This window comes from Simochromis diagramma, unplaced genomic scaffold (genome assembly GCF_900408965.1).
Source record: "Simochromis diagramma unplaced genomic scaffold, fSimDia1.1 OVJJ01000325.1, whole genome shotgun sequence".
Classification (NCBI taxonomy): Eukaryota; Metazoa; Chordata; class Actinopteri; order Cichliformes; family Cichlidae; genus Simochromis; species Simochromis diagramma.
Genome location: NW_024387291.1, coordinates 1,184,494 through 1,197,514, shown reverse-complemented (window position 1 = coordinate 1,197,514; position 13,021 = coordinate 1,184,494). Strand labels below are relative to the sequence as shown.

Sequence of the window (13,021 nt, the reverse complement as noted above, 5' to 3'; positions counted from 1 at the left end):
CTTAATAGGGTCATAACTATAAACCATTCAGAAAAAATTACCAAATGTTTTGCAGTGTGGCGGTCCACGTCCATGTTGATTTCTTGTCTATGGAATTAATTTATGTTACTGTCAGTCTCCTGAAAATTACAATACCACTACAATACAATACTAACTGGCAAGAGAAAATATTTTGTGAATGAAACATAATTCATGTTCATTATTATTGTTATTATTATTATTATTATTATTATTACATGAATGCCTATACTTTCATTGATATTTGGAAAGTAGTAAAATATTTTTTACTACTACTGTATAGTTAAGAGTTTAATGATAATGTATTATCATATATTATTGCTTATTTATTTTTACAGTATCCACTAGAACAGCGGCATATGGAGCCTCTTGCAGAAAGGCAGAGAGGATGACAGTCATCATCCTGGCAAACTAACCACAAAATATCAAAGTTAACCTAATAATTCAAGAGGAAAATATTCCACATCAGTTTTATATGGACTAACATTACTGTTCTGTTATGAGTTTAAGATTGAGCTTCTTTTAAATGCTTTATATTCAGTTTAATCTTCAGTCGCACTGGGGATTAATAAAGTAAACAATCTCTCTGTATGCCTGTGTAGCTATCTATATTATAAGACATTAAACTGTATTAATTAAATAACAAATAAAATCACAGCTGATTACTTGAGCACCATGTGACATGATTAACTGTTGATATCCGCAGGATTACTAAAATGATTGAAACATGAAGGTGTTTTGGCAAAAAAGCTGGTCAAACATTAAACTGCAAAAACTGAAAGTGCTGTTTGAGTCTGAACATTTTCAACTCACCACCAGAAAAAGATGCTGTTCTCCACAATATGTAAATAAGGATAGAGTATAGGCGATATCAGCAGCTGTATCAAAATGAGAATTTTATATCCCCCATAGCTGAGTATAGGCATTCAATCCAAAAGGTCACATGTTGTGGAGAAATAATGTGAATCTTTTGTGCAATCAAATGTTTTATTTTTATTTTAATAGCACAACAAATAATACATTTGTTAATAAATCTTATTCAGACACAAGTTTGCTTGTTGCTTGCTTCCTCACAAACGACCATTTCTGCTCCTTACATTCATCACCCTGAAAACAGCACAGTGAACAAATCATACTGAAACACTGTTTATTTCAGTTACAAAAGTTATTTTTATTTTAGGTTTCATGAAACACATATATATTGTTGGCAGTACTTTAGATGAAGGCAGCATGCTGCTCTCAGACTTACACTTAAACTCAAAGGGTCTATAATCTCTAAACTGATATATTTTACAAAGAAATCCTGTCTGGGCAGCGTCTGGATTTGGACTTAAGAGCTCGTTGGCATTTCTAAAACAATAGCAAACCTGCACACCATACATTGTTTTGTTTTTTGTTTTGTTTAAAGTTGTAGATATACATTAGAGACATGGCAGATTTGCATATATTCTTCAGGGTCTGCAGTCCTTTTCTCTTCTTCTGTGCTCCTGTGAGAATCTAAAACAAAGGTCACATAAATCATGGGGTTAAATTGATGCCTGTGGGACAAAATTACTCCAACAATATTCAGGACAAATTTATTTTTCCTCTGCAAAAAAATGAAATTGAGTACAAAGCATGTGAAACTTTTCTGTCTTGTGTTGTGTTCAACACAACAGAAACATTTCTCTTTAATGTTTCTGTCCATTACATGTGCAAGAACAAACTTCTGAATCACCTCTTAGTGATAAGCGTCTAGAATAGCTTCAGACTTATGTTCAAAGAAAAGAAAAGAAGCCCTCAAACCTCTACTCTACTTTATGTGTTGATTTAATGAGCGAGTTAACTTTGTTTCTCTCTTCTCTCAAACGTCTAATCTCTCTTCCTCCTCTTCCTCTGTGTTTTATTCAGTCGTACCGTTTACAGCAGCGAGCAGGGCTTCTTCTTGACCTTGGCGGGCTGAGGGCAGAGGACGGCACGAATGGCCTCATCAAACACAGTCTTCAGACCACGCTGGGTCAAGGCTGAGCACTCCAGGTATTTGACTGCATCTATACATGCGAAGACACATATACGTTAATAAAAGAAGAGAAAGAACTACAAAGACAAAGTAAGAGAAGAAAGGTTTGCTGGTAGTGGAGAAGAATAAGTTCAACTTTCAAAGAACACTATAGTCAACTACAGCTACTATACTTTTATTGTGATGCCAGGAAATGAGGGGAATAACAAAAATTTGCAGAGGCAGTCAGGCTACAAAGTTCTCTAGCATCTTCATCTGCTAGTTTCATATCTTCACTGGTGAGGAGAGCTTCAGATCTTAAAGTGCTTTTCAAGGAAATAAAGTAAGAGTGACTGACCTATCTCCTTAGCCAGAGCTAGGCCCTGTGGATAGGTGATAGGCGCCAGCTTCTTGTCCTTCAGTTTCTCAATGGTATCCTTTTCATCCCTCAGATCCAGCTTGGTGCCAACCAGGATGATGGGCGTGGAGGGGCAGTGGTGACGGACCTCAGGGTACCACTGGCAGAATACAGAGTAAAGGAAAACTAAATAAGAGGCAAGAAAGGGGAACACGCAAAATCAAGGAACGTGTTAGAGGCAAAAAACAGAATCAAAGGTGGAGGGAGATGAAGCTCTGATGCCAGGTGTTACAGAAAGGTGGATGAAGGCTTAACACGAAAAACAATGCTATGAAATGAGAGAAATACATCATCCAACTCTCACACACAGCATCAATCATTCATTCATATTTATTTTCAGATCTGTTTGGGTTTTTCCTCCATTTCTTTATCCAAGTACCTATTATTTTTCTCTGTAATAAATTACTATTTTTCTCCTCCCTCTTATTTTCTCAGGTAAACCACAAGCTAGTGATTGTTGTGGGCTATGACTGGTAAATCTGTGTTGTGGAGTAGCTTGTTCACAAAGCAGCTATTTCCATGGAGTTTTGGGGTATTGCCTGATGAGATCTACTGCTGTTTCTTTAAGTCACTTTATTTTCAGCGTCTTACCATGCTAATATTTAACCAACTGTGGACGTTTTAATAAAACACAGTTAGAAATTTGCATATTTCTGTTCCTTTTGTTCCTTTTTACATTTTGTTCCTTGGCAGCTGAGAGACAGGCCTCATAAAAAACAGCCAAAACTCACCTTAGCTCTGACGTTCTCATAGGATGCCGGGCTAACCAGGGAGAAGCAGATTAGGAAAACATCCTGGATGGAGAGACAAGGAGACAAAGAATTAGAATAGCTGCTGCAGTTTTAATTAGCTGACATGTTATACAAGTTCTGTCTCTGTAACTTTATGTCCATTACTTCTTGCCAAGCTCTAAAAGTTGAGTTCTCACAAAATTGAAATGCTTTCCACATTACATCTGGAAGGAAGCATATCTTGCTTGCATTTGTTTATATTTATTATAACATTTCTAACATTTATATTTACAATAAACAACATGTTTTCCATGTATTTTCTTGATTTTTCTACTGTTTCTTCTTTTCAGACATCTGGGCAGATATCAGACTGAGCAACACTCATCACTTTTGGCATGTTTTGTAATACTGACAGAAGGTCTATATTAACCTAAAACTAATCAATTAGTCATGGTGCCTAAACCCAAATAAACAGAAACTTGCAAAACTAAACTGCAAGTCATAAAGTCATAAACTTGACTAATAACTAATGATAACTAATAAAGAAACTAATAAAAATGGTCTAACACTGGATTCAGACACCTGTGTCCTTACTGAAAACTAAGCGTAACTCCTGTTTTGGACTTTTTGGATCTATTAAAGTTGGCTATTTTATTAGGGACAAAGTTTTTTTGAAATGTCCTTGAGAATGCAGTTTCATTTCATCATAACTTTTAAGACAAAGTGCTGACTTGAAATATTTATTTCGAAAGGACGAAATTATGTTTCGTTTCTACTGTGGAGAAGATCAGGTTAAATGTAAAACAACTACTTCAGCTACTCTACCACATGTTGTGTGTTTATCGTAGTTATCTCATGGCTAAAAGCATGAAAGTAAGTGGTACATATGATACACATTGTGTATAACACATAATGTTAAAACCCCCTTGTTCTAATGAGCTGTACGAGTGCTTTGTGTGTGTATGTGTGATTCTGTACCGTCTGTGGGTAGGACAGTGGGCGGAGCCTGTCATAATCTTCCTGTCCAGCTGTATCCCAGAGGCCCAGGTTGACCGGCTTGCTGTCCACCATCACATTAGCTGAATAATTGTCGAATCTGTGGGGAGAGAAGAGAAGGTCAACGATTGGTCAACCAGTCTCAGGCAGCCTTTCATTTCATTGGTTATTTATTAATTAAACAATCCTTCAGTTCACTGATTGTTTAACCAGTTAAACTCCTGTAATGGGGGAAAAAACTACAACCATACTTGAAATACCACTGTTCACGAAAACATCAACCAACAACATTACTTTGGTTAGTTTGACACACAAGTCATATTAACCATGTCTAGTATAAGAGCATAACTGTTAGGGTGCCTGGGTCGTCAACCCAGTGTTTTGTGTTTTTGGCTCTTTGATTTTGTTTATTTCATTATATTCTAGCTTTGCCTAATGGCTTATAGGATTATTCTTAGTTTAGGTTCTCTGTGTGTTTTCTTTTTAGAGTTTTAGTGTTCTTGTGTCGCGATCTACCCTCATTTCATGCTGTGTTTTCTATCTGTCCGTCTGCCAGTTCAGGTTGTTGTTATTTTCAGTTTAGTTTTTGTATTCTCAGTTTTGCCAGTTCTCTGTTTGCCATCTAGCAATAAAACTGAGTTTGAGTTTACTTTCTGGGTCCGAGTGTCTGCACATTGGGTCCTCCTTGCCATCACTACTGCCTGCACACAGCCTCAACACGACAATGACACATAATAAGGCAGGGCTGCCCTCGTGTGGTCACAAAGAAGCATAACAGTTTAATTTCTCAGTGTTGGTGTTTATATTTCTGAGCTTCCAGTTTAACATACGGTGGGTTCACATGTTGCTAAATAGTTGCACCTGAAGAAGTAAATGTGATGACTCATAGTCATTTTTATGAAGTTCTGGTCCTTCATGTTGCAGAGTGCAGCATTACATCACTGAAGATCTGAGGTTTATTATAACCTATCTAATAATCATTTATTATGCTTCCCTAGATCTTTTATTGCCTTCATTCTAATATGGCTTACATGTAATATTTATGGACTGTGTTCCTTTATATGGTTTTATTGTTTTTTTATTTTATGTGAAAGTTTGAAGTAGACACCAGCACCCACTGGTGGAAGAAGCATTCAATTTTTTGCTGAAGTAAAAGTGCTGATCATTGTAGAAATATTCATTTTATTTCTTTCAATATTTCTTTCAATATTCTAATTCCCTGCATATTCCAAGTTGGGCTTAAATTTCTGACTTTTTACATTATAGATTGTGCTAATTATTAATTTGCCAATTAAAACTTTTAATTTTGGTTTGTAAAACTGTAGAAACAACAAGCAAAGTGATTAATGAGACTTAATGGCCAAAAATGGCCAAAAAGGTTGTATAGTGTTTTAAACCAATTGCCCAAACCTCAAGAATATTTACAATAAACAGGAAATAGTCAATAAATACAAATGAATAAATGTATACAGGAAAATGGATCAGATTGGATTTGAAAAACAGTTGCTAATCGAGTAATATTGTTACCTTTTTTTAAACATTTACTATGGAGAAGGTTAGTTTATATAAAAACAATGCATTTAAATATACTTCACATATTAGATTCATATTTAACTGAATTTTACATTAAGCTGTTCAAATGTCCATTCAAAATGTAGTGAAACTATTGTGTTGCATGGATATACAACACTCTAGTACTTGACTTGTTCAATTCCAGCGCTGTCAGGACCTCAGGTGCACAGCGATATTTATTGTTTTAAAAAAAGAAAAGCCCATCTCGCTTCTTTCCTCTTTTCTTTCACCGTGTGCAGAAAGCAGCTGACTTTTGATCAAACACGCTTTGAACCACAAATATGTTTTAATAACCTGCAGGCTGCTGCCAGCCCAAACCTGCCTGTGTTACAGTCAGACATCTCCAGATGGACTGCAGCACATGTGTGCATCTTCTCTATAATATTTGTCCGTGTGTCCTGACACAGTGCACAACTGATCAATGAAGACATGCGCATGTACCTGTAGGTGCCTCACAGAGAGACCGCGAAAGTGTTTATGTCTGTATTTCTGTGTGTGTAGATGTTTGTTTGTAGTACTCACACAGTAGGAATGTACTCTCCGGGGAAGGCATTGGTTGTGTAACTGATGAGAAGACATGTTTTACCCACAGCTCTGTATAACACAAGTAAAAAGACAGAGAGAAGTCAGGAAAGAGACATAGAGAATGACAAGAAAAAAACACAAGAGACAGTAAATGTTGCTATTCCATATATATATATATATATATATATATATATATATAAAGAAAAAAAATATAGTACTGACAGGAGATGATGCAATATGCACGCCTATACACATCAGTCACACTCCAAGTTTAAATGTTTTCTGGAAGTGCATTATATTTACTCTGTGAGCAACTCCCCCAGTTCCTTTGTTGACGTCATTGTTCGAAAATACTGTCACGGTCAAAAACAAAACATTCAACAAATACAAATACAGATTTCATGGGCACGCTGACATCTGTAAACAGTGTTTTTGTGTTTCTAATTTGCAGAAATTCAGTGATCTGTGTTCAGCTTGTCCCAACATCCACAGTGATGAAGCTGCATGGCTGCCTGCAAGGTGATCCAGCAAGTATCAACTAGCCTGCTTCTTATTTAGTTTCCACAGATTTGCTGCCAGCATTTTCAACAGCAGCACACAGAACTCGAGGCCTGGTTTCACTGCAGCACTCATATTTCATGTTGATTACACTCTGGATACATCTGATTGGTCATAACCTAGGAGGAGTGGCTACAGCCTTTTTGTTTCATCAAACAGAATTCTGTAGAGTCTCTTATCTGACAGACGGAGATCAGAACCCCTGATTGGATCAGTCTTTATCACACTTATTGATAAATAACCTTCTTTTTTTTTTGCTTACATAAATAACCAAGCAAATCCAGTCTGCAAGGAAACCATCAGCTCGTCCTTTTTTCTCAGTCTGCCTGTGACTCTGTGCCATAAAAGACATTTGTGATGTACAAGCGTTTATCAAATAAAGCAGGTTTGTACTGGTCTTCTCGATGGTTTTGCTCGAAACTCTCACATACTCCCACCTTTTACTCAAACCACATTAACACAATAGAAATATTTTAAAATCCCACAATAAGATTAATAATTTTGTGGAACTTTGAACTATTATCAGACAGAAGAAATTGAGCTTCCCCCATTCTCTCCCCCCAAAAACCTTTTTATGTTTAATATGTAAATCAAATAAAAATGTTGGCATATTTCTCATATACAAAATAATTTTTGGTTTTCATATTTAATTCTTTTAAGTATTATTATTATATTGTATATTATTAAAAGTAGTTATACAAAAATGTGGAAGGGATGACACATCATTATTATCAACTGACGCTTCCATTGAGGGATCTGTGGGTGCACTTGTTAGCACGTTTCTTTACTTTCATGGCTGCTTAGTGTTATAGTACAAGTGTACTGAGTATATATTTTAGTGTTTTTCAGCACCAACATTAATAACAACAACAACAACAACAACAACAACAACAAACTTTTATACTTTGTGGCTGGTGACTTAATTTTTTATTAATTATAAAATCCAAATATGTTCTGACTAGAAAAAAATGCATGACACAGAAACTACAAAATGACAGTCATTCCAAAAGTTAGCATTTTAAAAAAGACCAGCCCTGCTGACGAGATGACTCAGTAGTGATATGAGCAACGCAGATAAGCGTCAGAGTGCCTGTGAGCATTTCTGTCTTTGTGAGGACAACTCTGAGTTTTAGAGGTCGAGTCTGATGAAATGTTGTCAGTTTGTAACTTTTTCCAAAGGCTCGTGTGGGTTTAAGATTTAGTCTCACTGTTAAGGTTAAAACAGTGTTTAGGTCGAATGCAGAGGTTGAGTCAGGGATGTGGGTCACACATTAAATAATGCCACTAAAGGGTCTCATAAGTATAGCATTACATGCGTGTGCTTTGTGGTCGTGTGTGAGTCAAAAAGGAACCGCGCTGTTTCAGAAGCATCGGTTTGAGCTGAAAACAGGAACTGGCCACACCGAGCTTTCAAAAAAAAGGAAAGAAAAAAGATTTCTGCCTCACATCTCTCTCTGTCTGCTTCATAATCTGCTTTTCCATGAACATGTTTTATCCTATCGTTTTAACCTATTGTGACATTTCATTTCTTTTGGTCCCGTCTAAAAAGAATAAAAAGTGAATATATGGTGATGAATGGTTTCAACCAGACTGAGGCCAAATGGTGTCAGTTAGCTAGCTGCATAGCTCTACAGCTGCATGTAAGAAAAAATAAAACTGAGTAAACTTTAATTTCTCAAAGGGGGCTTGACTTTTTTGTTACTCATTAGGTTTACTTTATTTTACAAATTATATCTGTAGCTGTATAACTGTTGTGCTTTAGTTGTCATATAGCTCAGTAGGTAGAGTGGTGGCCCCATGATCTGAAGGTCGGGGGTTCAACTCCACTGAACGGCTACCCTGAGGTACCCCTGAGCAAGGTACTGTCCCTACACACTGCTCCCCGGGCGCTGCATTGGTGGCTGCCCACTGCTTCACTGCGTGAATGGGTTAAATGCAGAGGAACTATTTCCTTATGGGGACTAACACATACACATATAACTGCTAACTCAGCACTCACTTTAGCAGGAGAAGTCAATTAAATTCAATTTTATTCATAGAGCATGAAATCACAACAACAGTCGCTTCAAGGTGCCTTATATAGTAAGGTAGATCCTACAATAATACATACAGAGAAAAACCCAGCAATCATGTGACCCCCTATGAGCAAGCACTTTGGTGACAGTGGGAAGGAAAAACTCCCTTTTAACAGGAAGAAACCTCCAGCAGAACCAGGCTCAGGGAGGGGCGGGGCCATCTGCTGCAACCGGTTGGGGTGAGAGAAGGAAGACAGGAAAGAAGGCATGCAAGAGACTGTCTAATATAACAAGAAGCACAAATCTGGGCTTCCACCTTCATGCTCACAAGTCCTTAAAAATGTTGTATGTGCAGCAACCAGTGGTAAATTATCTTTCTCTGAGTTTTAGGAATGTGACAGCACCACGAGCCACTTTCTAACATCCGACATTTTGACTTCAGGCATGAAAACAGCAGCAGCAGACAATTTCCTGACAGAGGTCAGCTTCAACCACCACAACCAGCTACTGCTTATACACCCATGTAAGTTTCAGAAATGTTTATATACACTTGCACAGGGACGTGTTTCTGTCCTTAACTGACCTGCCAGCAGATAGCAACAGAGCGCTAGCTTTTTCCGAGAAAAAGCGACTTCGCTATAAGAATCACAATAGACAGAAACTTCATTTTATTTCAGTTCAGGCACATTAATGATGCTTTCTTTGAAAAACAGCAAGTTAGCTGCTGTCATCTCTACTTTTCAAGGACTATCTTGAAAACCTGTCAAATTATGAACAATATAAATAGCTGTGGTGTGGCTCTCCAAATTTATTTTCTTTCTAGTGTTATATTTAATTTAACATTTATAACCCGCTTCCCCATTTGCCTTTAAACGCACCTGTTTGTTTTGTAAGGTTTTAATGAGTCAGTCATCAGACTGTAGGATGTTCATTAACTTGGCTGCTAATTAAACCATACGCTTAAATCATTCACATTACTTCTGTTGTTCTTATTTGAAATTACTTATTATTATTTCAAATAATTATTTCTTATTTAAAACTCTTATTTGTGGAGTAAAATGGGTTAAAGAAGATGCATTTTGCAACACAGCTGATGAGCTCTGATTGCATTTAAATGCTTGTGCTGTTAAACTGTAAATACCACGACTCTTGCAGCGGACTTCCCTACAACATGAAACCGACTTCCTCTTCTCCATCAGCAGTTAAGTTTAACTACTGTGTGTATGTATCTATATATACACTGTTAGCGCCTAGCAGAGGTGATCAAAAATGAGAAATAAATGTGGAAATTACCACCAGCATCATTAGCTTTCTGGCTGTCACATGAAACGATACAGACTTTCCAAAGGGCTGGCTGGGTTATTTGCAATGTGGCTTTCAAATATTTTAAAAGGCAACATTTTGAAAACCTTTTCACAATATTTCCTTTTATTCATGTGGCCGCAGGTGTAAAACTGGGCACATCTCCAAGCTCTTCCTCCTGCTTGTGTAACCCACTGAAGTGAACTGACTGCCTTTGTCTTAGTGTTGTGTTTTTAATAAAGGTGAACGAATTAATCCAAATATTGATACCGACACAGATATTGGTATCAGATTGATTAAGTGCTTTAAGTTCAGTCTGTAGTCCACTGAATCTGTTAAATAAATTATTTCTTTTGCACATGACATAATATTCCTTAAACAACCTATTAAAAAAGGTCTAAACCTTTTTGTGTTGACTGCAAGTCTATTTTATTTGTACCCTATAGAATATTTAAACAACAGAAGCCGACCCAACGTGCTTTTGAGACATGAACAGTTAATTCTGGGTCTCCAAAAAACCCAGTTTGAAAATTCACGAGAAACTAAAAGGTGTGTTTTGTTGTTTTTTTCTAATTATTGTGGAAAGTAAAAATCATTCAAATGTTTTCAGAATTTGCAAATTAATAATGGCATGTCTCATAAGTCGTGATACACTGCACTTACCTATATAGGCTTTCCTTATAGGTTAAAAGTGCGAGTATTGGTATCCGCAGTACTGACCCTGTATTTACTTGGTATCTGGATTGTAAAATTTGCAGTACTAGTTTGTACACAGCACTAGTTGTAAAGAAACAAGTAATAAAGGCGGAACTGAAATCTAGGTCAAGTTCTGGAGCGGAGTCAAAAGTAATGAAACAAGATCTACAAAAAGTTCAGCATGTTTACCTCTGCAGTGTTTATTGTAGCAGCGTATTTTCACGTCAGTGACTTATTATTACTATTGCTTTGGTTTGTTTGTTTTACACGTTTTGTCGCTTCTTTTTAGTGAACTGTCTTTATTGACTTTAGCACACTTAAATTACATAAAACCTTTTTTAATGGAAGCTTTTGATTGGCAGCTACTAAAAAACAGCTTCTTAAGAAAAACAACAAAACAAGTTATTTAAACAAAACAAAAAAAATTATCAAAGTATGGTTAACATAAAACCTGACCACTGTTGGTCTCCTGTCGACAGGCAATAATTGATGCTTGTTTTGATCAATGGTCACTTGTCACTGTAACCAAAACAATGAAGGTGCCTTCATAAACTCAAGTATATATATATATATATATATATATATATATATATATATGCTCCTTTCATAGAGTTCTCAAGCTGAAGTACATTTGAACACTACAAAAAATATTTGAGAAAAGACACAATTAATTTTTTTTTAAATGTCAAAACTTAAATCATGTTTTGGATTTGTTTAAATCACTTGAACTGTTATTTTTCATGCAAGGTCTTTTTTATTAGCTGACAATCAAAGGCTTTCAATTTAAAAAAGGGTTTTATGTAAATGTAGCGTGCTAAATGAAATAGAGCCAACACCACATGTTTCCCTTTCCAAATATTTACACACGTCACTGTTACGGCTTCTCTCTCTGCATTTTTTTAAATCAGTGTCACACACCAGGAAGCTCTACACACACGCTGCAGTACCTGTGTGCTACCTCTGGATGGTGGACTGCATGTGTTAAAGTGTTTACTGAACTATTTTTGAGAAACAACTGTAGAACTTCCGCTTTACAATTTCCTTCACTTTAACAGCCAGCCATTTTGCCCCACCTTCAACGATAAACGCATTTGATGGCAGACGGTGGCTCATCCAAACTTCTTACGCGAGCACATTTCACCCTTTAGGGCAAATAAATTCAACAACTTTTCAGATGTCAAAAACACAATGAGGTTAATCATTTACACGTTTGAGCTTCTGCTTCTTCATTGCCTCTTCTTTTTTTAGTCATACTTTTTTCCCACTTTGTTTGTATTTTCTCAACTGATCTTTGTGGCATCTATCGGATTTTCATCTTTGAAGAGGAGTTCTGCTGCTTTAAAGCATTTTCCTGCATGTTGTGGCCTGCATGGCTCGTCCAGCGCGCTCAGTGTGAATCACCGCTGTCAAATACACACCTTAAGATCTACATGTTAACACTGGACATAAAACACAAGTACAGAAGTTTCTTTTACACTTTTACGCTGAACCGCACAGTAATCTCGCTGAAGTGGGTCAAACTGTTGCTCCTACCATGTGACAACCTTTGACAGCTCTATCTGATTACCCTGAAATTCAGAGCCTGGGGCCAATCCCCATTTACGCGTCAGCTGGGCGACCACTGTGTAATTCAAAGCTTGAAGGCCCCTTTAATTTATAACACACTGGTTAAAATTAGTAAAATAAAAGCATACCCATCTCCCACGACCACACATTTGATAGCCTGCATCCTGTTCCGCTCAGCTTCGTCTGTGCTCTTCACTCTGAAACAGACTCAGAGAGGAAGGCTGAGAGACGCTGAAGAGCATGCAACTACAGGAAATTGTTGCACACCTCCCTCCCCCTTCTTTTGCTGCTTCTTTTTTTTCTTACTCAGCCTCTATCCCTTCATTTTTGCACTCATCGCCTTCTTCCTGTTTTGTTCTTTTTTTCTTTCAAACAACAGACCTTAAGCTGAAAAGATACCAATACCAATAAGACACCCATAAAAAAATTCATGTGAAGGGTGTTGAAAAGCAGTCTCTGTTGCAACAGAGAAGAAGCTGTGAAATGGCTACAAAGAGGAAGGTTCTGCGAACAATAAGAGCTTTATTTTAAACTTCCTCTTCTGTTGGGCATTTACCATTCAGTAAATGCAGACCAGCATGTCTGGAACATATGGAAGCTAAAATTAATCTACCTCAAATTTCAATTTACTATAAAAGATTGAATT

General features: G+C 36.8%; 1 protein-coding gene across 2 annotated transcripts; it reads right to left on the bottom strand.

Moving 5' to 3' along the window:
• Positions 1-991: 991 nt before the first annotated feature.
• rac2 (Rac family small GTPase 2) lies at positions 992-12,636 on the bottom strand. 2 transcript variants are annotated; one of them, XR_005691890.1, is made up of 7 exons: positions 12,504-12,636; positions 6,236-6,307; positions 4,124-4,241; positions 3,146-3,208; positions 2,351-2,514; positions 1,915-2,048; positions 992-1,515 (listed from the first exon to the last, which is right to left on the bottom strand). XR_005691890.1 is itself a non-coding variant. In XM_040003964.1 (7 exons), exons 1-6 carry the CDS (start codon positions 12,536-12,538, stop codon positions 1,918-1,920), a joined length of 579 nt encoding a protein of 192 aa, XP_039859898.1. In that variant the 5' UTR covers positions 12,539-12,636; the 3' UTR covers positions 992-1,515; positions 1,915-1,917. The 2 variants fall into 2 exon arrangements, 1 of the variants encoding a protein (XP_039859898.1); XM_040003964.1 differs by having other exon boundaries at positions 2,355-2,514.
• Positions 12,637-13,021: the final 385 nt, after the last annotated feature.